The 23,790-nt window shown below is 43.7% G+C and overlaps 2 protein-coding genes across 5 annotated transcripts in view; one reads left to right on the top strand and one right to left on the bottom strand.

Annotated features, from left to right (window-relative positions):
• sdccag8 (SHH signaling and ciliogenesis regulator sdccag8) overlaps positions 1–7,698 on the top strand; it is a 45,406-nt gene extending 37,708 nt beyond the window's left edge. Inside the window, exons 17-18 of the mRNA XM_070977397.1 lie at positions 4,852–4,978; positions 5,296–7,698. Of these exons, the coding sequence (XP_070833498.1) occupies positions 4,852–4,978; positions 5,296–5,334 (166 nt within the window). The 3' untranslated portion in view covers positions 5,335–7,698. The remainder of the gene's footprint in view (positions 1–4,851; positions 4,979–5,295) is intronic.
• Positions 5,785–23,790, bottom strand: part of akt3a (v-akt murine thymoma viral oncogene homolog 3a) — a 55,706-nt gene continuing 37,700 nt past the window's right edge. For all 4 annotated transcript variants that reach the window (XM_070977405.1, XM_070977404.1, XM_070977406.1 and 1 more), the window contains 9 exons: positions 23,051–23,182; positions 22,763–22,828; positions 21,848–21,916; positions 19,695–19,817; positions 18,764–18,892; positions 12,976–13,190; positions 12,338–12,425; positions 11,385–11,487; positions 5,785–10,510 (listed from right to left, as the gene is read on the bottom strand). In XM_070977405.1, the coding sequence (XP_070833506.1) occupies positions 10,425–10,510; positions 11,385–11,487; positions 12,338–12,425; positions 12,976–13,190; positions 18,764–18,892; positions 19,695–19,817; positions 21,848–21,916; positions 22,763–22,828; positions 23,051–23,182 (1,011 nt within the window). In that variant the 3' untranslated portion in view covers positions 5,785–10,424. The remainder of the gene's footprint in view (positions 10,511–11,384; positions 11,488–12,337; positions 12,426–12,975; positions 13,191–18,763; positions 18,893–19,694; positions 19,818–21,847; positions 21,917–22,762; positions 22,829–23,050; positions 23,183–23,790) is intronic.

Here is a 23,790-nt window from a genome sequence, read left to right as displayed (position 1 = left end):
ATAAACTCAAACTCACTGAAACCATGTTGTCTTGCCTGGCCGGCTGTGTCATCATCCCCAGAGTCAGAATCCTGGTTGGAGTCCCTGGAAATTACCTCTCCACTGGTTTCCCTGTCGTCAAACTGGCCTCTGCTGGTTTCGGAGCTGTGTTCAGTCCTGATCCAGGCGTGTTCGCTGGGAGGCTGTGGAGTCCTGCTCCAAGCTTTCAATTCGGGGCAGACTTGTCAGCTAATAGAGCCAGCAACTGCAAATGAACTAATGAGCTAACAGCAGCTAAGCTAGCTAATGGTTATAACAGCAAATATAACGTGCAGCAGTTAGCGGTTACCCTGGTGATCTGCTGCCCCGTCAAAATAACATTTCCTTCGATTGTAGAGCCAAACTTTATGAAGAAAATAATGATGGTAAACTTTATATATATGGAGTTTGAAAGATGGAGATGTTTAACAGGTAGGAAAAGTCTAATTAAAGATATTAAGGTGCATTATGGGAAATGTAGGATACAGCATTTTGCCACTAAAGGTAAGGATATCTGTCTCTGCTGCATTGATTTAAATCATTCAGTCTCTTAGCTTTATGGAAGTGCCTCCTTTAAATTAAACCTGTTTCTTTAACTACATACTCAAATTTACTTGAAATATTGGCAATTAAAGGATCAGTTCAGCCAAATTACAAAAAAAAAAGAAAAAAAAAATTCTCACTTACCTCAAGTGGAATCTAGTCATGGTGATAATTTGGTTTTACTGGCGCAGGTTTGTAGATGTCTGCTGAGATATCTGGTCTGTGGATTATACAGATCAACAGGGACACTTTTCCTGGAAAGAGACGTGGCTGCTGAATTTTTAAGTGTAAATTTTAAATGCTGTAATCGCCACAAATGAAACACACTTCAACCCCTGCATTGAGGCGGCAGCAGCAAACTTTGCACGAATCAAACCAAAGCTGGCTGTATGGCTGCAGACTTCAGGAGGTAACGTTTTGTTCTGCGTTGTTACCTCATCAGAATCTTGAAATAACTTCATGTACTCTGAACCAATTAGTGAATAAATCCTCCCTACAACCCCACATCTATCTCTACTCGCAGACCAAGTGTAAAAGTCTTCTTGGCAAACAACGCTGAAGCTTCTCCTGCGTTACAAACCTACAGTGGCTGTAGGAGCTGGTCAGTCATCACCACAGAAGAGAGACTGCTGTACAGTTTCTTTCTGGAGAGGATTGTTTTGAAGTGTTCGCTTCATCTACGTGTACCAAGATCAGAGGTTGTGATTGGATAAAGATTGGCATTTTCTCAGCGTGACTCAGATTAATTTGGTGGTGTGGAGTTAAAGGCCTTCACTCGACACTTTCTCAACACTTCCCTCATCAAACATTTACAGCTTCGGAACAACAGGCTCTGTTTCTGACCTTTAGGTCCTCCGCGCTCTGTGTGTGTGTGTGTGTGTGTGTGTGTGTGTGTGTGTGTGTGTGTGTGTGTGTGTGTGTGTGTGTGTGTGTGTGTGTGTGTGTGTGTGTGTGTGTGTGTGTGTGTGTGTGTGTGTGTGTGTGTGCGCGTGTGTGCGTGTGTGCGTGCGCGCGCGCGCGCGCGCGCGTGCATGTGTGCATGCGTGCGTGTGGCTGATATCTTCTGCACTTTGCATGTGGTACATCGGTTGTTTCTGTATCTTCGCTCACCAACCACAGCAGGGCTCTTTGTGTGTGTGTGTGTGTGTGTGTGTGTGTGTGTGTGTGTGTGTGTGTGTGTGTGTGTGTGTGTGTGTGTGTGTGTGTGTGTGTGTGTGTGTGTGTGTGTGTTACTGTGTGACGTGGCGGTGGCCTGCTGTGTCGTGCTGTGTGATGGCGTAGGAGGGTGAGTGGGAGGAGGAAGAGAGGGGGTGACTGGTCAGGACAGCTTGGCAGCCGGCTGTAGGAACACCAGGCGGGGAGGGGAGTCACCGCCCGCGGACTCCAGGGCTGGACAGAGCCTCCAGGTCTGAGATAAACCGCCCGGCTTGCCTTCGGTCGGGTTGGAGGAGACGGCCAAGGGAGGGTGGGTTATAACTGAGTGTAAGCAGGAGTGACTGATGGTGAAAGTTGATGATGATGGTGATGGTGATGGAGGAGGGGAGTTCTGGATGAAGAGAGACAGGCAGGAGCAGGATTAAACCCTGCGGTGGAAAATGAGACAGCGCAGGGCAGAGTGAGGACAATGTGGGGGGGAGCAGGGAGCAGATTGTGGAGGAGAGTCGGGATGTTCGCCTCCCCCCGTCTGTCACACACAGGCAGCTCTGCCACTGCCAATATGACCAGCAGGGCAGGGGCATCTGTCCCCCCACCCCCCAGCTACCTCTCTGTTTCTCTCTGCCCTGAGCCACAACTCTCTTCATCCTCCTCCTCCTCCTCCTCTCTCTCTTTTTTTTATCACACAGATCATTCCTGCGTACTTGTCTTCTTCTGAACCTGTTGAAACAGCGACGGACAGTGAAAGATGATCACGCTCAAGAATATTTCACTTCAGTGCACAGTGCAGCGGTTTTCTGTCATGTTTCATGTCAGTTGTGTTTTGTGGCTTAAAGAGGTAAAACTCTTCTTCATATAAAAAGAAAAATGAAAAGATTTTAGACAAGACTTAACATCCTACGTACGTAAAAGTGCATTAGTGTCATCAGTAAAATGTACTTCAAGTGTCACCAATAAAAGTACTGCAAACATGTACCCTGTGAATGATACACTGTATAATCTGTCATATGACATTTTAGATCGTGAATACTGATGCATCAGTGTGTAAGCAGCATTCTACTGTTACAGCTGGTCCAGGTGGAGCTAGTTTATCTACTTTAGCTAGAGAGTTAGCTTAGACCGCGAGTGTGTGTTTGTGTGTTAGAGATCTGGATAAATATGGATGTTAGTTCAGTGTGCAAATGTGGATTCCAGTACTGAGAGTTTCTTCTGTCTCAATTTCATGTGTGTGTGTGTGCGTGTGTGCAAGCGTGCGTGTGTGTGTGTGTGTGTGTGAGAGAGAATGAATGAGTTCAGCGTGCTGTGCTACAGCAGTGACTGACTGAATGGATGGATGAAATAATTGGCTGCTGGTGGGAAATCTCTGAACAGACATTCCACCTCCTCCCCCAAACACAGTCCACACACAGACTCTATTCATACAGACTTACCCCCAAACCCCAGCTGGAAAACACCACTTCCCAACACACACACAAAGGTTCTAAATGCCTTACCCCAGCCCTTATGCTAACCTAAACCTTATTGTAAGCTAACCCTTGAAACCAAGTCTGAACCCTCAAAAGGCTCTTTGAAGGTCTGCCTGAAGGTAAAGACCGCCCAAAATGTCCTCACTTTCCAACAATGTCCTCATAAGGTTTAAAACTCAACTTGGTTCTCACAAAGATAGCTGTACAAGTACACACACACGCGCGCACACAGTGGGTACACCCAGACTAACTGGGACGTCCCCCTAATGATCAACACTTTGTTTCTCACCAGACTTAACCTGCTGCTACAGGATGATCATCTGTATCAGGATCATCTGTATCATGTAATATTGAGCCAGCTGATCGATACTCATACAGAGTGCAGTGAAAATACAGGTTCTCCTGAAACACAGTAACAGCCTATTTTTACGGTTTCCACTTTAAGCTAGTTTATGCTTCTATATGCAGTATATTGTACTTATTGTACTCCATCTGACTGCTATAATAACTACTTTTTAATTAAGATTTAACATCAAAAACACACGATAAGCTTCTATAAAAACAATGCAAACCTCTTGCAAAACAGAAGCAGCATTGACCTGTGGTCCTTTAAAGGTGCCGTGTTGACTTTTCTTAAAGTGTTTACATTCAGTGCTACTGGCCAGAACACACGGTGTGTATCTTTGAACACACTGAATACTTTTTCTCCCTCATAAAAAAAGTTTGAGTTTTTCAACATTTTAAATCCTTTATTGTTTCATTCATGTTTACTAGCTTGAAGACTTCTTCTTCTCTGCCTTTGTTTGCACGTTCCTGCATGACTTGGTGCATTGCTGCCACCTGTTGATCAGTGGAGAAGCGTGAAACCACCGGCGGGACGTGACGGTGTCACAGAAAAACTGCTCCATGACCATACTTTAAAGAAACTGAAACACAGGTTTCACATGTCTATGAGTTGTTCCACCAAAGAACTGAATTTTAATTAAAATAAGAGAAAATTGACAAATTTTTTTATCTTAATTATTATCTATTCTCTATTACCTGGTAATTCTTTACAGTCGACGCTAATGTACTGTAGTAGAGATGTTCATGCATGTTAACTGTTGTTTAGAGGATTTAACATTTCCTGAAACAAAGAGTCACATCTGGCCAACATCTGACCTGAGCTCCAGTAATTTTCGTTAATTAATTGAAGGTTTGATCATCTTTTTTCTTGTACAGAAGAGTAAACTAAACCGGATTTTGGACTGTTGGTATGACAAAACAAGACATTGGAAGACGTCACCACGGCTTTCTCACATTTATAGACAAAACGATTAATGGATTTATCGAGAAGACCTTCAGCAGACTAGTCAATAAAGTAAACAATTGTTAGTCGCAGCCCTAATGGGATCCATTCATTAGAGTCGTCATTGTCCGATATCAATTCAATGCATCACTATTTTTCAGCTTCTTGTTTGCTCTCTTAACGACAAAACAAACACTGCTGTCACATTCATGTAAACAGTGTTGATTACTTGATCAACACAAAGTCCAGTGATATTAAAAGCTCTTTGTGGATCCAGCTCTCTTTCAATATTTACAACATTTGGTTTTATATCAGCCAGGAGGGTACGTTCCTCTCACACGCTTTCAGTCAATATTGTGTGTGTGTGTGTGTGTTTTGCAGACTGCAGCAGTTGGACCGTCACTGTCAGAGCAGTGCCCAGCAGGTGTGTGAGCTGCTGGCCAAACAGAACCAGCTGATGCAGGAGAGAAACACACTCACCGAGGAGATGCAGAACCTACACATGGAGGTACACGCACACACACACACACCTCAAACACACAGCAGTGTGAGTGTGTGACTCACTGTTCTGTTACTAAATGAATCTGTGACAGCGTCTTTTCTCTCCAGGTGCACGTTATGGTTGTCAGTTTACTAAAATAAAATCAGTAAGAAGATGTCTGTCCCTTCATGACTAATGATTCTGTCTGGTTCTGGCTTTGCTGAAAAACATGTTGTCTGTATTCTGCGGTGATTCATTATCGGAGATGATGTGTGTTAGACGTCTTATTGTGTGCCTTGTGTGTGTGTGTGTGTGTGTATGTGTGTGTTTGTGTGCCTTTCTAGCTCCCGAACACGAGACGAGTCGACGCTGTGGCCACATGAGTCCGTCCTGCCTGTTTCCTCCTCTCGTCTCCTTCATCTGGACGTTTTCACTGTCAGAAACCTCCTGTTGATAAGAGCATATCAGACTGTTTTTTACCCAGATGACGTGCAGGAGTCAGGTGTGTTCATCCCTTTAGCATTAAGGTACACTGTGAAATCACAAATGTTTTGTTATCAGGACTTTGTGTTTGGCGATAGACTGTTACTGTGGTTAGAGGTACTACGATGTCTTTTTTAAAACATTGAAGTGAAATCATTGGTGCACGATTACGAGCTTTTTTAATACAAATTTTCTACATTTTCCTTTACTCAACAAACAAATTCACATTTTTCTGGGAAAGAACATAGAGCCTCAAATCTGCAGAATATTTCTGGTTTTCATTTCTATTTCTAACGTTTGACCTGAGTTCACAGTGAGAGGACAACCAATAACAAGTCGACACCGTTGCAGCAGATTGACATAGTGCTTTATTGAAGCTGTCTGTAAGAAGGAAAATAATGTGCATCCCTATCATATACATTTTATGTGTAAAAATACTAAGGATGTACAGTGTAAAAAACAGCTTCATGTTGATGGTAATTTGTTGTTTTCACATCCTCGCGGCCTCACCGGCCAGCAGCACTGCATCCTAACAGCATGAGGGACAGAAAAAGGCTGTTTGATCGATCTGCTGAGTTTCTCGACACTGTCTCAGAGTCAACGTCATCTCTGCTCCGCTGACATGACGCAGAGCAGAGTTGACTTCAGTGCTTCGGGGAAACGTGGCCCACTCTGCGAACAGCTGGTGGCTGTCCAGAAATGTCTCACACAACTGTAAAGCTACAGTAGAAGGACATGGACGTGGAGTTAGAACTCAATTACACTTTGTAATATTTGTACATGTTTGCCGTTTTTTGTTTGCTGTTTATAAATAAATGCATCTCATGCTTGTTCATGTTAATAATCATGATGATAGTAGACTAGTACCAGAGAGAGAAGAGAGGGGAGGAATTCTGTCGCAGACATGAGGTCAAATACTTTCAGAAATCCTTCCAAACACTGGAGCCATTTACTTATTATCTGCATTAAACGCCAGGCTGAGCGCGGCTTGTGATTTTTGGCTGACGCTGTCCGTTCATTAACAAACGGGCCGAGATCAATACGGAGCAGCTGAGGTCTTTGAAAGGATTTTACATATTATTCAAATACTATTGGAGTCGGATCTGTTGTGTGATAGATGTACAGTACAAACAGCAGCAGCTTTAAGAGTGAACGCTGTCAGTGCAGCGTCAGATATCTCACATACTGTCGATTCACACCAGTTGAGAACACCAGTAAAGCTGTGAGGAGGCTTAAACTGAACTTCAGCGTCCAGTTTAAGAACCTCTGTTTGGTGAAACAACTGAGACAAAGTTAAATTACTGACATGTTCCCCTCCACCCACACTGATGAGGAGGATGAATAAGCTCCACCTTCTCCACTTACAGTAACTGGAGGATCTTTTTAGGCTCTCTGACCTTTAGAATCAGCCTCTGGTATTCTTACTGCCAGTAAATGAACTTGAATCTGTAGAGGATTGAGCAAGGAGAGGTGGAGGCTTACTGGAGGGGAACTTTTGTATGAAGACTGACCATTTTACTGAAAACATCCACTGAGCACGATCCACAGCCCAGTCTGCAGTGGCAGCACTGACTCGTCTCTGGCATGTGGGACACAATCATCCAGGTCCTGCCAAATCCAGACATCAGAGCAACATCAAAGCTATCGGTTGTATGTGGAGGGGAGATGTGCTTTAAAAATCCTTGTTTTCTTAAAAACATAAAAAAAAACTAAAAATCTTCCTTTAAAGCAGGGCTGAATCAGATTCCTCTGAACCATATAAAAAGTGATGGTTGTGAAAGTGCTGTGGCCAAAGCTACAAAGCAGTATTTTATGAACTCTGGTTTCTAATGATTTTGGCGGTAAGCGTGCACATACAGCTAGAACTCCTCAGTCACTCGCAGACCTGGGTCAAATCAAAGCTGAAATCCTTCCAAATACTTGGGAGCGTTTGCTTGAGCCTGTCGAGGGTGCCAGCTGGTTGGATTGGGCTGCTTCAGCTGTGCCAGACAGGCTCAATCGATCACAGAGAAGTATTTTTCATAAGAGTTCTGAGTGCCACTTTGACTCAGGACTGGTAGTGCGGACAGAGGAGGACTACAGCATGCAGGCCAGCGCCATCCTTTTATACTTTCTGCCATAAAGCGTCTTTGCTAACTAATAGCAATTTAATGGATGTGCAAGAGTAAAGCATATGGACATAAGAGCAGCGGGAAAACAGGTAATGTGTTGTATAAGATATCCGTAAAGAAAAAAAAGGAGGCATTTATTTTTAGAACAAAGTCTGAAGACTTAAACTGCAGAGTGAAACACGACTACACCCCCTTACGCTAAACTCCAAAACAAAATGACACCAAATAAATTAAATAGAAAAGAAATTCAAGTTATCCATCATCCATCAATAATAATAAGAAAAACATTCAAATAAATATATGGAATAGTCTTCTATGCCTAATAAGAGCACATCCCCTGGTGCTCCCTTTGAATCTGTCTTACAGATACTGAAGGTGACGTCTTCCACATGATGGGATTTTTTTTTTTTAGATGCCGTTTCAAATCTCTAAAAATATATTTCCACACTTTTTTTCCCACTCTGATGAGCTGGATGTCAATGTTTTTTTTGACCTATTCTGAGCTAAACCATAAGGCTTACTGGCATTTGAAGACAGAAATTGAGGGGATTAGAAATCTTGTTGGTCAGACTGGAAGACATGACGACGCAAACAAACAAAGTCCAGTCCGGAGAAGTGACAGCACACGCGAAAGACAGAGGAGAGCGCAGGAAAGGTTCGACGGGTCCCAGCTCCGATCATCCCTGCTCTTACAGTAAAGGTTACATTAGCGAGGAAAATATTCTTTCTCATCTAAAACTGGCAGGAAAACACTGACTGGCCTTAAAACCTCACACGCTTCTTCGACTTTCTCCTCGACTCTGTCTCGACACACTTACAGTAAACAGTAGCACTGACAGATCAGTATTAAATCTTTTCCATCCTTACCGCTTTACACTCAGACTTCTGTGCTGCACTTGTTTTCTCTCTGCTCAACTTCCACTTCATCCTTCTCCCTGAACTCTGCCTTGGCCTTCACCAACACACACCTGTGGTGAGATTAAATATGTGGGATGTTTGTGTCAATATCCAATCAGGTGAGATGAGCCTCCGCGGTGCTCACAGTAAACCATCATCTGTCTCTAACGTGTCCTGTCAGCTCTCAGCTGTCACATTTTGGTCACAAAACAACACAAGAACACAATTAAAATAAAATAAACAATGGAGCAGGAAGGCTATCTGCTTTCCCTCCTACATTCTTCAGCCATTTTTGTTTCTTGAGGTGCCTTTTTTCCTCTCAGCCCTAAGAAATAATTCTTTTCTAGAATAATGTAATAACAATAGAAAAAGTTAAATATAAAACCGATGAGTAGAACAAATAAATAGAACATATATATATTATAGCCATTGCTGTGATTGGTGTAAACCCATAACAGTTGATGCGTACCTCCTCACAGACCATAATGTCTCTTTTTCTTTTTTTAAAATCCTTTAAATCCTTTTAAATCTCACAGGAAACAGGAAATCAGCCGTCACTTCATCAATACGTCATTGTACAACACATTATAAATATTTCATATCGTATCATTCTCGGAGCTTTTCACCTGTACTCTTTCTCTCTTCTCATCACAATCCCCATCCGGGACTTTTTCTTTTCACTCTATGGTGAATCTGTTCCTGCTGCAGTTTCCCTTTCCTGCACAAAGACAGAGAGGTACAGCCGTGTGGTTTCCAAAGCCATGACGACAACATGTCACAGTAAAGCTTTCCATCATGGACACAAAGTACCGCTTCGGTTTCGTTTTCCCTTTGGGGACAGAAGAGATTTGAACTCAGGGGGGAAATAAATAAAAATCTTTGGGGGGAACATTCAAACCAACTGTTTTCCTCTCATTTTCACCTCTGCAGTGATGAATATATCAACCGCCCTGCACTGCATTGTGGGTAACACAGTAAAGCTCATGGTTTGGGAGCTTCATCCTTCTGTACTGCTGTGCTTTGAGGGGCGTTCTTGAGCACAAACCCATAATAGTACCTCTCTTTCATACACGCACACACACACAGACATGACATCCTATCAGAGTTGATGGGTATTAGCAGTACATTAGGAGTAATAGCAACACCTGTTCTGCAGCTGTACAAGCATAGACGTTAAAACAGGTGGTTGATGTGTTGCTGGCGCCTGTATAATGATCTGCAGCATTAAGCTAGTAGTGTAGCACCGGGTTTTAGTAGTAGCAGTAGTAGTATAGTATAGTAGTAGGACTAGTAGTACCTGTAGTAGTTGTGGTAGTAGTTGAAATAGCAGCAACAATAATAATGAATTGCACTGAGCAAAACCTGAGTCAAATCCTGCTTGACAACATGAGGTGTGAAGATTCTGCTCAATGCCAGGCAGCCTCAATCAATCCCAGAAATATTCATGTGAGGATCTAAAACAGACCCGAGTGTCTCTCTGAGTCTGACTATCCGTCTGTTTGGAAAAGCCTGAGATACGACCGGTAACGGCAGTTTGGGTCTGAAAGACTTAAAATGCTCTAACTCCATCTTACAGATAAGAAGCCACAAAGACGTTGCGTTAAAAATGCATCGGGTGTCGTCGAACTCGTTTGTTTTCAGGGTTTGGCAGGACTGACACGTGTCAAAGCACAGCAGGCCACCGGTGATGCTCCTGTCTTTAAAGAGACATTACATAGTGACTGATCATGTCACAGTTTGGATCACCTAGGGTTGCAGTGCAGGATTAGAAAGTAATTTTGCTGGGAAGTTCTCTATAAAAAGGGATTCACAAAAATAAAAAACAAATAGAGAAGCAGACTGGAGAGGTGAAAAAGAGAGGAGGAGAAGGGCAAAATCCTTCAAGTCACGGTCATTGTGGGTCGGTCCACAGCTGTGGGTCTTTTTGTCCCACATTGATGACCTCAGAGACCAGCTGTGATGATGTCACCGAGATGAACAGTTCATTCCCGCCCACTGGCAGAGTAGGAGAACTGTGGGAAGTGTGGTCTTCTCTCGTTGTCCAGACAGTCCATCCCGTCCTCATCAACTAAAGACCAAGAGGGATTCAGAGTTAATTAACGGCTTGACGATGAAAAGTCACTATTCAGTTAACATAATACATAAAATCTAACACGAAACGTATGAACTCCCGGGTTGATTTTATCACCTCTAAATATAATCAAACATTACAGAGCACTGTTTTTGCAGTATTTTATTGTACTGTAGGCTTAAACACAACATGATTCAATTAACGAGCATGTCTTTGATGTGCCAATCTCCTGCTAAGTAACTGATGTGCGACCTACAAAACAAGTGGAACCTCACATTAGCGCAGAGAAACACGGCGCTTTCACTCATGCATAATTCAGTGCCGAACATTTTTGAAACTGGCGTCTTTATTTCAAAAGCCTGTGAAGAGCTGCGTGTGGCCCGAGGACTATTACTGAGACACTTGAATAAACAGACAACAGCACTTTTGAGTGTTTGTTCCCTCGGTTAATTCAAGTGGAAATGTCTCACCCCAGGAAAGAGAGGGAGCAGTGATAAATTGTTTAAATCTGCAATCATTAAAGCCATCTATATGAGTGAAAAATCTTCAGATTTGAATCACAGGTGCGTAACAAATGCGGTCTTTTATAAACGTCACAATATTCTGTAGAAATATGAAACCGAAATCACACATAACAAACAGATATAGCACATACATTTTTTTGGTGCGATATGAATTACTTGAACAGCTACATGTAATTCATCACCCCTCAAAGCTTAATAAACAAACACACTCCAAACCAGTGTGTTTATGTCTATATTCTCCTCTCCAGCAAGAATATTTGAGGCTACGTAACAAAAGGAAATCAGACGTCATCAAGCTTTAATGTGAGCAGATGTTTGTGAGAGAGACAGAGACAGAAGAGACTCACATTTCTCTGGTGGAGTGATTGTGATGGTCTGGGCTGTGAACTCCTCATCAAAGTATCTGGTGTCTGTCTCCGACGTCACCTGAGGCTTGAATGGAGGGACCAGCTAAGAGACAGAGACATGAGACGTGACACAAAGAGGACAGATTATAGATACCACTGAATACTGCTGTTCAAACTACAGAGCAGTTACTGGAAGCACTTCAAACCCTGGATGACACTCTGGAAACAGTATCTGACCAAATGTGAAATCCGGTGTAATGATAGAGTTTTAGGAGTTCATTTTGGGAAAACATCTTGTAGAAGTTGGCGTAATTTAGACAGGCTGAGAGAATTCAATTCAATTCAGTCATACAGCATGCGTGTGTATGTATTTATACATTAACTTCAGTGTTGTTTTACCACAAGGAAAGGATTGAGAAGAGAGGAATGGGAGAAAGGGAAGAGAGGAGGGAAGGAGAGGAGGGAGGAAAGGAGAGGAACAAAGATGAAAAGAATGGAAGGAAGGAGACGGAGGATGTGAAGAGCTGGAGAGGTGGTAGAGTGATCAAGAGAGGAGAGATGAGACGAGACGGGAGGAAACTCGGCACCTGTCTAACAGGCTATAGGTGTCGCCACACAGGACCTGACTTCCACTCTGTGGTGTTATACAAGCAAACACATGAGCAGACTGCGAGACCTCCAGGATACAAGGTCACACCTCTTCATACTGCTGCCTGTCTGTTCCGATGTCACGTGTGTTCATGTGTGACATGTGCATGCACACATGTGTTACAGGAGTTAACCCTGAGCCTCTGTTTAAATACATCACAATACACTAACTCTCAACTGAAGAAAAGGCAGGGAGTTAAATAACTTCAGTGCATAACTTTTCGGGCATCCTATGTACTTTACTTTAATAGACAAAACAGAGGCACAGTGCAAACATACGGTTTTACCATCATGTTGCTCCATACCTTTTTATCATAGACATCCTGCCAGTCAACGCCAGAGAAGAAACTGTGTCTCATTATTTCTTTTGCGTCATCTGGTCCTCCACCGAGCCTAGGCGAGAAGAGAGGAGAGGAACGTGATAAAACTAGACTAGGCGATTCATTTGAAAGAACAAGTTAAAACGACAGTAATCGAACTTCTAAAAGTCAACAGAAGTGATGAAGAGACATTTACTACTTTTTGAACAGAATAACTTATTACTGGCAGATTACTCGCATCGTAAGACCACGGAAATTAGGTCAACTGGTGAATGAAAAACCATGAGAAACACACATTACCATCCTGGTAATGAGGTAACGATTGCATATCCCTGATGAAGTTTGCGTTGACCAAAAATGTACATAAATATACCAGCAGTAAGTGAAACAGTGTGTGTGAATTTTACATTTGCATTCAAGCTTTGTTCCTTCCTTCAGGTATGCAGAGATTTCTACATTTCTAGGAACATTTAGCTTTTTTTTTTATGTAAATGATTCAATGATTTTTTTTTTTTTGTACAGACAAAATCTATTCACCTACAAACCTCTTCTCTCACCCTTAATTTGCCATTTTTTGTCTGTTTACAGCAGATCTGTTCACAGTTCTACACGTTCACACACACCGTTTGTTGGGGTCTTTGATGAGCAGGCCAGACAGCAGGGACTTGGCGTCGGCCGACAGAGTACGCGGGAACTTGATGTCCTCCATGAGGATGAGCTCAAACAGCTTCTCGTGGTCCTGGTTGTAGAACGGCAGTCGGCCGCACATCATCTCGTACGTCACCACGCCCAAACCCCACCAGTCCACCGCCCGACCGTAGTCGTTGTCCTCCAGGACCTGAGGAGAGAGGAGATACACAATTCCTGCTCTTTAAATGGGTCCATTTGTTTTATTGGACATGTGTTTTTCTTCTGCATTACTGCATTTATTTTATTGGACAATACAGACTGCCCAAGGTATTCAATGAAGAGACAGATGAGCGAGGAAAGACAGCAAAGGACAGTCAATGTGCCATTTTGCTCAAGGGAAAAACAAATAGTAAAAGTTGCTTGAGATGAACAGAAGTGGCTGCACAGATAATACGGACTGAGGTGTAGACGGGACCCCCCCCTCTAAGAACACAGACACACACATACAGAGGCAAACATCATGGGATGGCAGGTCTTCAGAGGCCCCTGTTACAGTAAGGGAGTCTGTGTGCTGGCGTGGCCCACCAGATGCCCCCTCTGGTCCCTGCCAGTTCTCTCTGGCACACTGATCCTCTCCTGGCAGGGACAGAGAGGAACGTCCCTGGATGGAAAAGGCAGGAACAGCCCGCAACATGGGTCAGGGCCAGTCCATCCTCCAAGCTGGCGAGCACAGGTACTGTACTGTGAGCTGGTGTGTGTGTGTGTGTGTGTGTGTGTGTGTGTGTGTGTGTGTGTGTGTGTGTGTGTGTGTGTGTGTGTGTGTGTGTGTGTGTGTGTGTGTGTGTGTGTGTGTGTGTGTGTGTGTGTGTGTGTGTGTGTGTGTGTGTGTGTGTGGAGGGGAGAGAGGTCCTTTGAAAGAAGTCACTCCCGTATCAAAGTCTTGTGTCTGGGCTGCCTTCCTACTCCTATTTGTTGACGTTCTCCTTGCTCTTTCCATCCTGTCTTATCCTGCCTTCTCCGTCCTCTAATCATGTCTTCCCTTCATCAAGTCATGTGCCAGCTCGCTCACCTCTGGAAGAGTGAGGAGAGGAAGAGGAGGAAAAGGGAAGCAGACGCAGGAAGAGAGGTATTTCAGGTGCTGTTGAGGCCCTCATTAGCATAATAAGCTTATTAACATGATGAGTGCACATGTGTATGCATCCATGCATCCATGCACCCATGCGTGTGTGTGTGTGACTAAGTGACAGACAGACAGACTGACGGACAGGCAGGGCTGGAACGCAGCCAGAATAGCATATGTTGTGCATCTTGACAATAATAATAACATCTCACTCACTCTTAATAACAGTGCAGGCAGGGTGTACGAGAGTACACGCTAACAGACACAAACACACACGTGCACAAACATACTCACACATAAAAACAGGTTTTTGACACAATTAGCATAAAAAAACCTGATAAAACTATACAGCAAATATCAAAACATTTCAAAATATACTGTACTCTGAACTAATAGGTGCTGTTAGCAGTTGTGTGATTGGTGGCTGATCGCAAGGGTCATAAATACATAAAGAGATTTGTATGATTAGAACAGAGACTTGATTATCCAAACTGCAGACTGACACAGACAACAAACAAAGCACAACACAAAACACTCAAATGTAATGTATATTGAAATATAACCTAATATCTAAGCCAAAAAGTTCAGTCACAAGTATTCAGATCATGAATCCTGCATCTTACAGCCCACAGTTCTGTGAGAGAGTGCTGAAGGGTTGTAAAGGTGGGCAGAAAACTTATCCTTCTAACATGTTACTTTGCAGTTTCTGCTCATAAGCGTCAGGTGAAGGTTCAGATAGGGTTCTGTTGTACTGGCCCAGCTGTAAATGATGTTAAATGTCACTGTGCACTGAGACCAGGTGGAAGAAAACGCCAAACAGCTGCCTGTGAGTTTCCACAGCAGCTAAATACCACAGAAAGCTGGTCATTAACTGACTGTGCTCACACACTCGACACTAAACTGCTAATGATGCAGGCGGCTGCCTCAGTGTGGGCAAGTCAACATGTTGGTGGAAGTGAATAAGAGAGTTATGAGAGTTATTTTATGTGTGTGTGTTTGTGTGAGAATTAAGCTGGTCACCCTGTTGGCAGCTGCAGAGAAGAGCTGGGGGAACTAAGTACGCCGCCAGCTCCAGATATACTATTGATTGGTACGGCTGGAGGGATAACACTGGCTTAGACTGCTGGGAGACTGTCAGGCGTGCACACACACACACAACACACACACATACACACGGAGCAGATGGAATATTTATCCGCCCTCATCAAATTCATAAAGTTTGGGGAGTGAGGCAAACTAGGAGATGTTTGGTGTTGTTGTTTCAATCCCTGCACCTTGAGGAGGAACACACACACACACACACACACACACACACACACACACACACACACACACACACACACACACACACACACACACACACACACACACACACACACACTGTGCGGCTGTTTTCGATGCTGATCTATGGGGCTGTGTGTCGAGTCTTTGTACAAAAAGGTACAGAAATGTATACAAATGCAAGCTGTACAGTTGGATGTGTATACAAGCATGTAAGTATATATCAGTCTAAGAGCGTGCGTGTATGTGTGTGTGTGTGTGTGTGTGTGTGTGTGTGTGCATGCATGCGTGTGTGTGCGTTTGTCCTGGGACCAAAGAAAGTGGTGGCAGCTCGGTTGCAGGCAGGGAGCAGATTAATCCACACAGAGCCAGAATGCTGTCCCACAGCCCTAGGCGTGGAGGCATGGGAGTGTGTGTGTGTGTGTGTGTGTGTGTGTGTGTGTGCGTGTGTGTGTGTGTGTGTGTGTGCGTGTGTGTGTGTGTGTGTGTGTGTGTGTAGTATGTGTGTAGTATGTGTGGCAGTGTGTATATTTTAGAAAGAGACAGGACAAATAAATAGGACAAGACAGAAGACGTAACAAATTAGATAAATCAGCAGGAGAGGAGAGGAAAGGAGAGAAGAAGAAAGGAGAGCATGGAGAAGAGAAGAGAAGAGAAGAGAAGAGAAGAGAAGAGAAGAGAAGAGAAGAGAAGAGAAGAGAAGAGAAGAGAAGAGAAGAGAAGCTCTGATTAAAAGCAGCCGTGAGGGAGAAGGTCTTGTCCTGTCCTGGTCCCCGTTGGGGCAGCCATGTGGCAGCTAGATGCTGCTCGCGGGACGGGGGCTTTGGCAGCCTGGACAGGACTAGATGGGACGGGACGGGCACACACAGCCTGTGGCTGTACCAGCCCAGATACCCAGCAGGCTACAGGGAACACACACACGCACACATCTCATACATTCGGCACAGTGAGCATACACTCACATATTGTTGGTGTCGCACAGAGACCTTCTATCTCCAAAGTGTCATCATTTGGAAATCGGTTTATGTTGACACTGTTCTGACATTTTGCAATGTTTTCCTAATGGCTGACTGCGCTGCTCTGTTTGTGAAACATTTACAGTTACAGTAAAAAAAAAAAAAAATTTAAAAAATCACAATGCCCAACATATACAGCATACAAACCAAATAAAAACAAACACATACAAATAAATGGAAAAAGCCCAAACCCATCCCCTTCAACACTTTCAATAAAAAACAAATAGCCACAAGGAAATGTGTCAAACACAAAATATGAGAAAACAGAGAAAAACACTCTCCATGTGTTTTCTCTGATCCTGTTCCATCCCTTTACAAGGACCTTACACTGCTTATTGTTCATTCATCTCATATTATTTTTTGGTTTTTGACTATCCTTGAAACACTTCAATCTAATACTTTACAAGTTGGGCTGACAAATTATTCACTTTACTGCGTCGTGTTGCTGAGGTATTTGTGTACAAGTTCCTTGAGGCACGCAGCAGACACAAACCCTCTTTATTCACTTCTCATCTGCCCTTTTCACTGACGGCAAACATAGGAACTGTCTGAATTTCACTCCTGTAACCCTGAAATATTTTCTCTTCCTTCTCATCTTCCTCTGTCTTCAACCCCCACCTCCCCCTTTCTCTTTTTAATCCCGGCTACTTTGCATCTCTGTAACTTGGCTCCGAGCAAACTGTGTTATTTTTACACGCGGGCGGGCGAGCAGAGCGTGCGGGCGGGTGAGTGGCGGCGGCGGTGGTGTAGATTTCCAGGTTTTTTCCGAGCACCTTCCTCCAACCTCGCCCATCTGCCGCCATCTGCCTCGCTTTAGCCCGCACTTTCTACTGCAATCACACACACTGCACACACGCGCACACACACATAAATGCACACAGACGCACATCCTGTGAAAAATAACCAACAGCCTCCAATCAGCTTTTGGCACGCAAAGGAAGGGACTCTAAAAAAAAGCACAAAATGCTGCGCCAAATTGTCCTCCATACTTTTTCAAGTGGGATATACACTATGCCTCTCCCCTCCTGCCTTCATCTCCACATCTACATCGCTCTGTCTCCACCACCCACAGTCCTGCAGCGCTCTCGCCAGTTGATCTGCTGGCCTTTGAGTGAGGCAGCGCTGATGGCTGGACAGCGGATGGCTGCAAAAAAAAAAAAAAAAACTATTGCAAGAATGTAGTTGTGTGTGTGTTTGTGTGCGTAAGCGTTGTGCTGTGCCCTTTTCCAATTCAACCAACACCCTCATTCACACGCATAAGCTGCATATTTACTGTTCATCCTGATATGACGGGAAGTGTTTGCCTGTGAAAACTGCAAATGAAATGTACATACATAAATTCCACCATAAGAAGGCTTCAAACATCAGAGTCCTCACAAAACGCAGGGTGCAAAAGAGTACCTGGATCATCACTTCATGACTTAAAGGTTTGCCGTAAGCGTGGATGCCAGAGATGCTTTTAAGTGCTACACAGTCTCAGTAGATCTGCTCAGTTTACAGAATTTAACATGCAGTCCCTGAACTGATAATGTAATTCATACACAGTTGACACTGTGCTGTGGATGTGGGTCACCATTTGGCCACACTAAGCAAAATACCAGTACTGTACATGATCAGTCTGACAAGTGTTCAAGCACACTAAATTCAACCATGTCTTCTTATGTTATCTATGACACATACACACCGTAGAACAGCGTATCATCAAACACATATATTCCAGCTTGATTTTCATTTTGTTTTGTGATCAGCGAATATTTTGGACGACCTCCGGAAGCAAGCGGTGGATTAATGCTACATCACACATGACGTGTGGAACTGCCATACTGATACAGAATACATCCTGTAGTAGTCAGTGACAGCACTGTGAATTAATTGTGAGAAATGAGCCTTTTGATGCTCATTTTCATGCTAAATAGAACAAAAAAGTTGCTCACATAGCAGCACACACACTAACCAGTTTCTTTCCTTTACTTCTGCTAGGATTGTCAAGGCGCATAGATATGCTGCATGTAGTATAGGAGTCGTAATAGAAGCTGTGACATGCTTCACGCCTCATTTTTGGTTGTTTGTAAAGTTAGAGACGAAGAATTAAAGGTTATTCTACTGTTGCACTCTGATGGTAACTTGCTGCTTGGTGCGTGAAAAACAAAGCAAGAAGGGAGAAGGTGACTCAAGAAGAAGAAAGGTGCCAAAACACTGATAAATTATTTCACGTCATGAAAGTAAGATCTCAAAAGATAAAGAATAGGAAAAGACAGAGGGTGTAGACATTCAAGACATGAGAGACACAGGAAAAATTTGCAATGACATCAAAAGAAAACCAGAGAAAAAAGAAAACAGATAAGAAGGAAACCAAAAGGTTACCTCAGGTGCGAGGTACTCTGGTGTGCCACAGAAGGTCTTCATGGTAGCAGCGTCTGTGATGCCCTCCTTACAGAGGCCAAAATCAGTGATCTTCATGTGGCCATCTTTATCCAACATCAGGTTTTCCAACTGGAGGGGAAACAAAATACACAGCAATTCCCACGATGCACCTTTCATCACTGGAGCCTCAAAAATCAGTGGAAGCATAACAGAAAACTGTAATCATGACAGAGCATTTCTTACACGACTTACATGAAGAAGGAAACTGGCTTGAATGCATCTCAAAGGGATTTTTGTCAAAGGTTTTGAATAATATTTAATTCTCATCAATCGTGACTGAGAATCAACACAATACTTTCCTGCATCGTTAACAGGCTAAAATAAGTTCCTCTGTAGAGGAGAGCCGAAGCAGAGGGATGAAGAAAACCACATTGTATTTTCCCACACAGTGGCAGGACACACACTCAGACACACAAACTCCAAGCAGAGGAGGGAAATAAACTTCAGGCATGTAGTGAAGCTGCTCAACCCTTTAATTTTAATGGCTGAAGTGTTTTTCTCACTCTCAGTCTGCTTTTTCTCCTTTCTGTTTTCTTGGATGCTGTGAGCAGGGCTGAGGCCAAGGCTGCCAGGCAGACGCTCAGACAGAGCCATCTACCTCTCTACCTCTGTGGCATCAGCATCCCCTCCCTCCCCCCTGCCTGCCTCCCTCTGCCTCCCACGCTTCTTTACTGCTTTATGTCTGTGTGAGCTTGTCCCTGTCCCTCTCTTTAATTACCACACATCCTGAGCCACTCCTCCTGGATGACAAAATAAATAAAAAACTGTGGAACACAAGAGTTGTGGGGGGGGGCTGGGAAAAAAAAGTTTTCTCTCAGACATCTGATCACTCTCATCCATGCCCCCCAACCAGCCTCCCCTCTCTGTTTACCTTGAGGTCCCGGTACACAATCTTGGCTGAATGCAGGTAGTCGAGAGCCGAGACGATCTCGGCGCCGTAGAAGCGCGTGCGCTCCTCTGAGAACACCCGCTCTCTGGACAAATGGAAAAACAGCTGCGGGAGAAGGAGGGAGGGAGAGAGAGAGGGTGAGAGGGAGAGAAGGTGGGGGGAGAGAGAGAGAGAGGGGAGAGACAGCAGGGACGGCACAGCAATAATTACTGATTTATTGGAGGAAATTAGCACAACACAAACTGGCTGCCCGCACCATATTGAGATGATAGATAGCGGAGGGGAGGATGAGCGGGGGGGGGTGGTGTGTGTGTGTGAGGGGTGCGCGTGGAGAGGGGCTGGGTGTCTCGGAGGAGGGCGGGTGGAGGCGCTCGGCAGCTGGCGCCTCATCTAGCAGCCCCCCTCACCACACACGCACTCTCATACCTCTTCCACGTTACCCTCTGGGCTAGGCTGGCACGGTGCTGGCGTGGAGTTCGGCGACAGGGGCCAAATCAAGGGTTTAATCAATACACCAGTCTAGTTAAAGACAGGCCGACCGCTGCTGCCGCCGCTGCCAATGCCACCGATGTCCCCCCGCCATCCCCTCCCATCCCAACAGCCTCCAGTGCAGTACTCATTAGTGGCCTAACTGGCCTTGCCCTCTGAGCCTCCGTCTTCATTTACTCCATTCTCATATACATCCCTCGCTGTTCCTGGCAAGAAGCTCATTTCCACACTTTAAAGAATACACAACTCATTTTTTTTTCCCAGGTAGATTGACCCCCCTGTTTCTCCTCCGTCTTGTTGTTTTTAATCGCTCACCTCAGTCCCTTCATCTCTCTCTCCTACTCTTTCCCTAGCCATCAGTTGTCAAGTTATCACCGTCACACAGCTACACATGTGGCACCAAAATGACACCAGCCTGCTGCGGCACACCAGTCAAGTCGTACAAATTACCCTCGAGGCCAAGGGGCACACATCTCCCCATTAATTGCTCAGGGAGGTTTGCATATGGCCGCTGGAGTGATGCTCACAGACCACCTTGCTCAAATTGTGTCCACGTGTAATGTGTGTGTGTGTGTGTGTGTGGTGAGACGGGGTAACACGACAGGTGGGCCTTCATCAGTGCACTGGCAGCTGTGACTGTGGCAGGTTTGTAATGGGTTGTGTGTGTCTGTGTGTGTGCCTGTTTGTGAGGCATGTTTGGTCACAATTTGTCCGTTGAGGTAAAAATTTGCTGTGTGTGTGTTTGTCTAAGTATGAGGGTGTTTGTTGGTGTTTTCTCTGTGTGTGTGTGTGTGTGTGTGTGTTTGTGTGCTCAGGCCTGGCGCTGGCTGAACTGCCTAACTAACTGGGAGGGGAGCAGGTGACAGTTACACTGAGGGAATGAACCAAGATTGCAAAAAACGGCCCGATTAAAAATCTGAGAAGTGGTGAAGTGGGGGAATCCAAACTCATTTCATCTCCGACTGTCATTCTGGCTATATCTGCCCCATAGGTGTGTTCATAAATAGACACAAGCAGGAAAAGGATGGAACGGAAAAAAAAAGATGAGAAGGCAAGCGAGAGGCCAGTTGGTTGGCAAATTAACTGCGTTAGAAAGCAATCGAACAGTCAAACTTTAAGCACTTCTTCAGTGTTTGCGCGTATTAACATTCCTTTGCTTGCATTACTGTTGCAGACTCACACACCTCCAATTATACTACATTAGCCAAGTAAAAATGTGTAATCTGTGAGAGGCATTTCATATAAACAAGACCATCTTTGAAATAATATGTAAAACATCTAATTTACACTTGGAACACAGTCTATTTCAGTTTGGTTTTACACTGGCATATGCAGCAACAGAAAGTGATGCATTATTATTTAAAACACTTGAAAGGACCCTGATAAATAATTATCATTTCTGTTAAATATTTGCTCATCAAAATTCAGACAAAAGAGCCAAGAAATTTAGCTTTTTAAATACTGTAAATATGCCAATTTTCTGTTGGAGTTTCAACACAGCTTTGAGCATACAGCGAAATAGGTGGAGTGCTGAATTGCTGTCAGTTAGTGTGGTGGAGTTGTGGTTCAACTGACTGTTTAAAGCAGTAACACAGAAATGGGAAACCACATACAGCACAACCATTATGAAAGTGTGTATGTCTCACCTCTCCTCCATTCACATACTCCATGACGAAACAGAGGCGGTCTTTAGTCTGGAATGAATACTTCAACGACTGAAACGAGAAGCACACACGCACACACACAGACACACACACACAGACAGTTCCCCTGGTTTCAGTGCAATGTTTATCGTGTGTGCCATTTTACATATAGATCTTAGAGCATACAGGGGAGACGAATTATCCTAAAGTTCAAGAGAACAAGTAGTGTACAAGTGACGGCTACCAATCAAGTGTTCACTACATGTACTGTGATGTATTTACTGTAACAGCACAGGCAGGGATGAGTTGAATGGTATGGAATATTGTTTCTGATTTTACCACATAATTCATTTTGGGCACCGTGAAGTGAATGCGTTTTTGTACCCAGCGAGAAGCCTGGTCCCATTCTAGCTAAAACAGCAGGAGCAACAAAATGTGATCGTTAATGGATTCAAACTGTTTATGTCTGTATTTGCTTATTCAAAGCGAGTAAGAGTGTGTGTCTTTTCTTCTGAGCGAGAAAGCAGCTAAACAAAAGAACAGTTGGTCGGAGTCTCTTTGTTGCTGCAGGTGTGACACGGGTAAACTCAGATGTGAACTGTAATAGCTCGCACAACTGTCTGTGTGAACATTCACATGTATGTGTGTGTGTTTAGAGGGAGTGTGGCAGAATGGAGCTGCAGCTAATGTGTATATGTGTACATCAAAGACAGAGAGTAAAGCTAACAGATGTGGTTGTTTTTGTACAACAATTTGGTGTCTAACTCTTAATTAGCCTCGAGAGACTCAGGCATGTATAAGATCAATATGCTGGGTGTGTGCACACACGTAACATGTAGTATTACAGATGTCAGTACATTTTCATATCCACATATGTCTGAATTTAAACTATTTGTGTTGAGTGTCTGAGGTACTTACAGTGAGAAAGGGGTGTCTGGTGTTCTTCAGTACTCTGCTCTCTGTGAGTGTGTGAGCAACTTCATCCTGCACAGATACAGTACAAACATTTTCAATCAAACAACTAAATAAGGTGGCAGGGGAAGAGCACTTCATGAAATGCATTCAAAACGGGAGATACTGACAAATGACACCTTGCTCAAAATTAAAAGCATTGAAAAAAAAAAAGGCTTTAGTCAGTTTGATGTGGTCCATTTACAACGCAGTAAAACATAAGATCAGTAGATGAACAGAGGCTGCCACACTGACCTTAGCTATGATGACTTCTTTTTTAAGGATTTTCATGGCGTAGTATTTCCCGCTGGCCTTTTCTCGGACAAGAATCACTTTACCAAAGGTTCCCTTTCCCAGCAGCTTCAGGTAGTCGAAGTCACTCATTGTCTTGAGGAAGGAAACACAGAAAAAACAGTGTCAGCAATTCATGCTCATTCATTAGGCTTCAAGTTGAATAATTGATATGTTAGGGCCCACTTGCAGTATATGGCTATGTATCTTTTGGAATGTCTAAGTACTAATAGTGCCAATACAATACCCGAGTCAGAATAATCGCATGTCAACCTCCTCTCCTTGATAAGAATTCGATACTTAGTGTTACGGACATATAGCATCAGTACCAAAACCGTATTATTTTTCGATACGCTACCTTATAGCAGCAGACGCTAAGCAGGTTGATCGTTCTTTAGTCTGTTGCTCTGTTGGTCTGTCCCATACCAATATACCACAATAGCCAGAATGCCATGAAGTTTACATCCCTGATTCCAAAAAATCAGGGGCATGGTGTAAAACATACATAAAACAGAATGTGATGATTTGCTGATCCTTTTTGACATATACTCAACTGAAAATAGTACAAAGACTAAAAATGACGTTTTACTTCAACAACTTGATTTTTGGCAATATATGCTTATTCTGAACTTGTGGTGAACGACAATGCTTCAAACATGGATGATGCTGTGAAGAAGCTTAAATGTGACAACCTGGCAGCACAG

This window comes from Chaetodon trifascialis, chromosome 13 (assembly GCF_039877785.1).
Source record: "Chaetodon trifascialis isolate fChaTrf1 chromosome 13, fChaTrf1.hap1, whole genome shotgun sequence".
NCBI classification, from domain to species: Eukaryota; Metazoa; Chordata; class Actinopteri; order Chaetodontiformes; family Chaetodontidae; genus Chaetodon; species Chaetodon trifascialis.
Note: the sequence above shows the minus strand (reverse complement) of the source record. Positions and strands in the feature narration are given on the sequence as shown.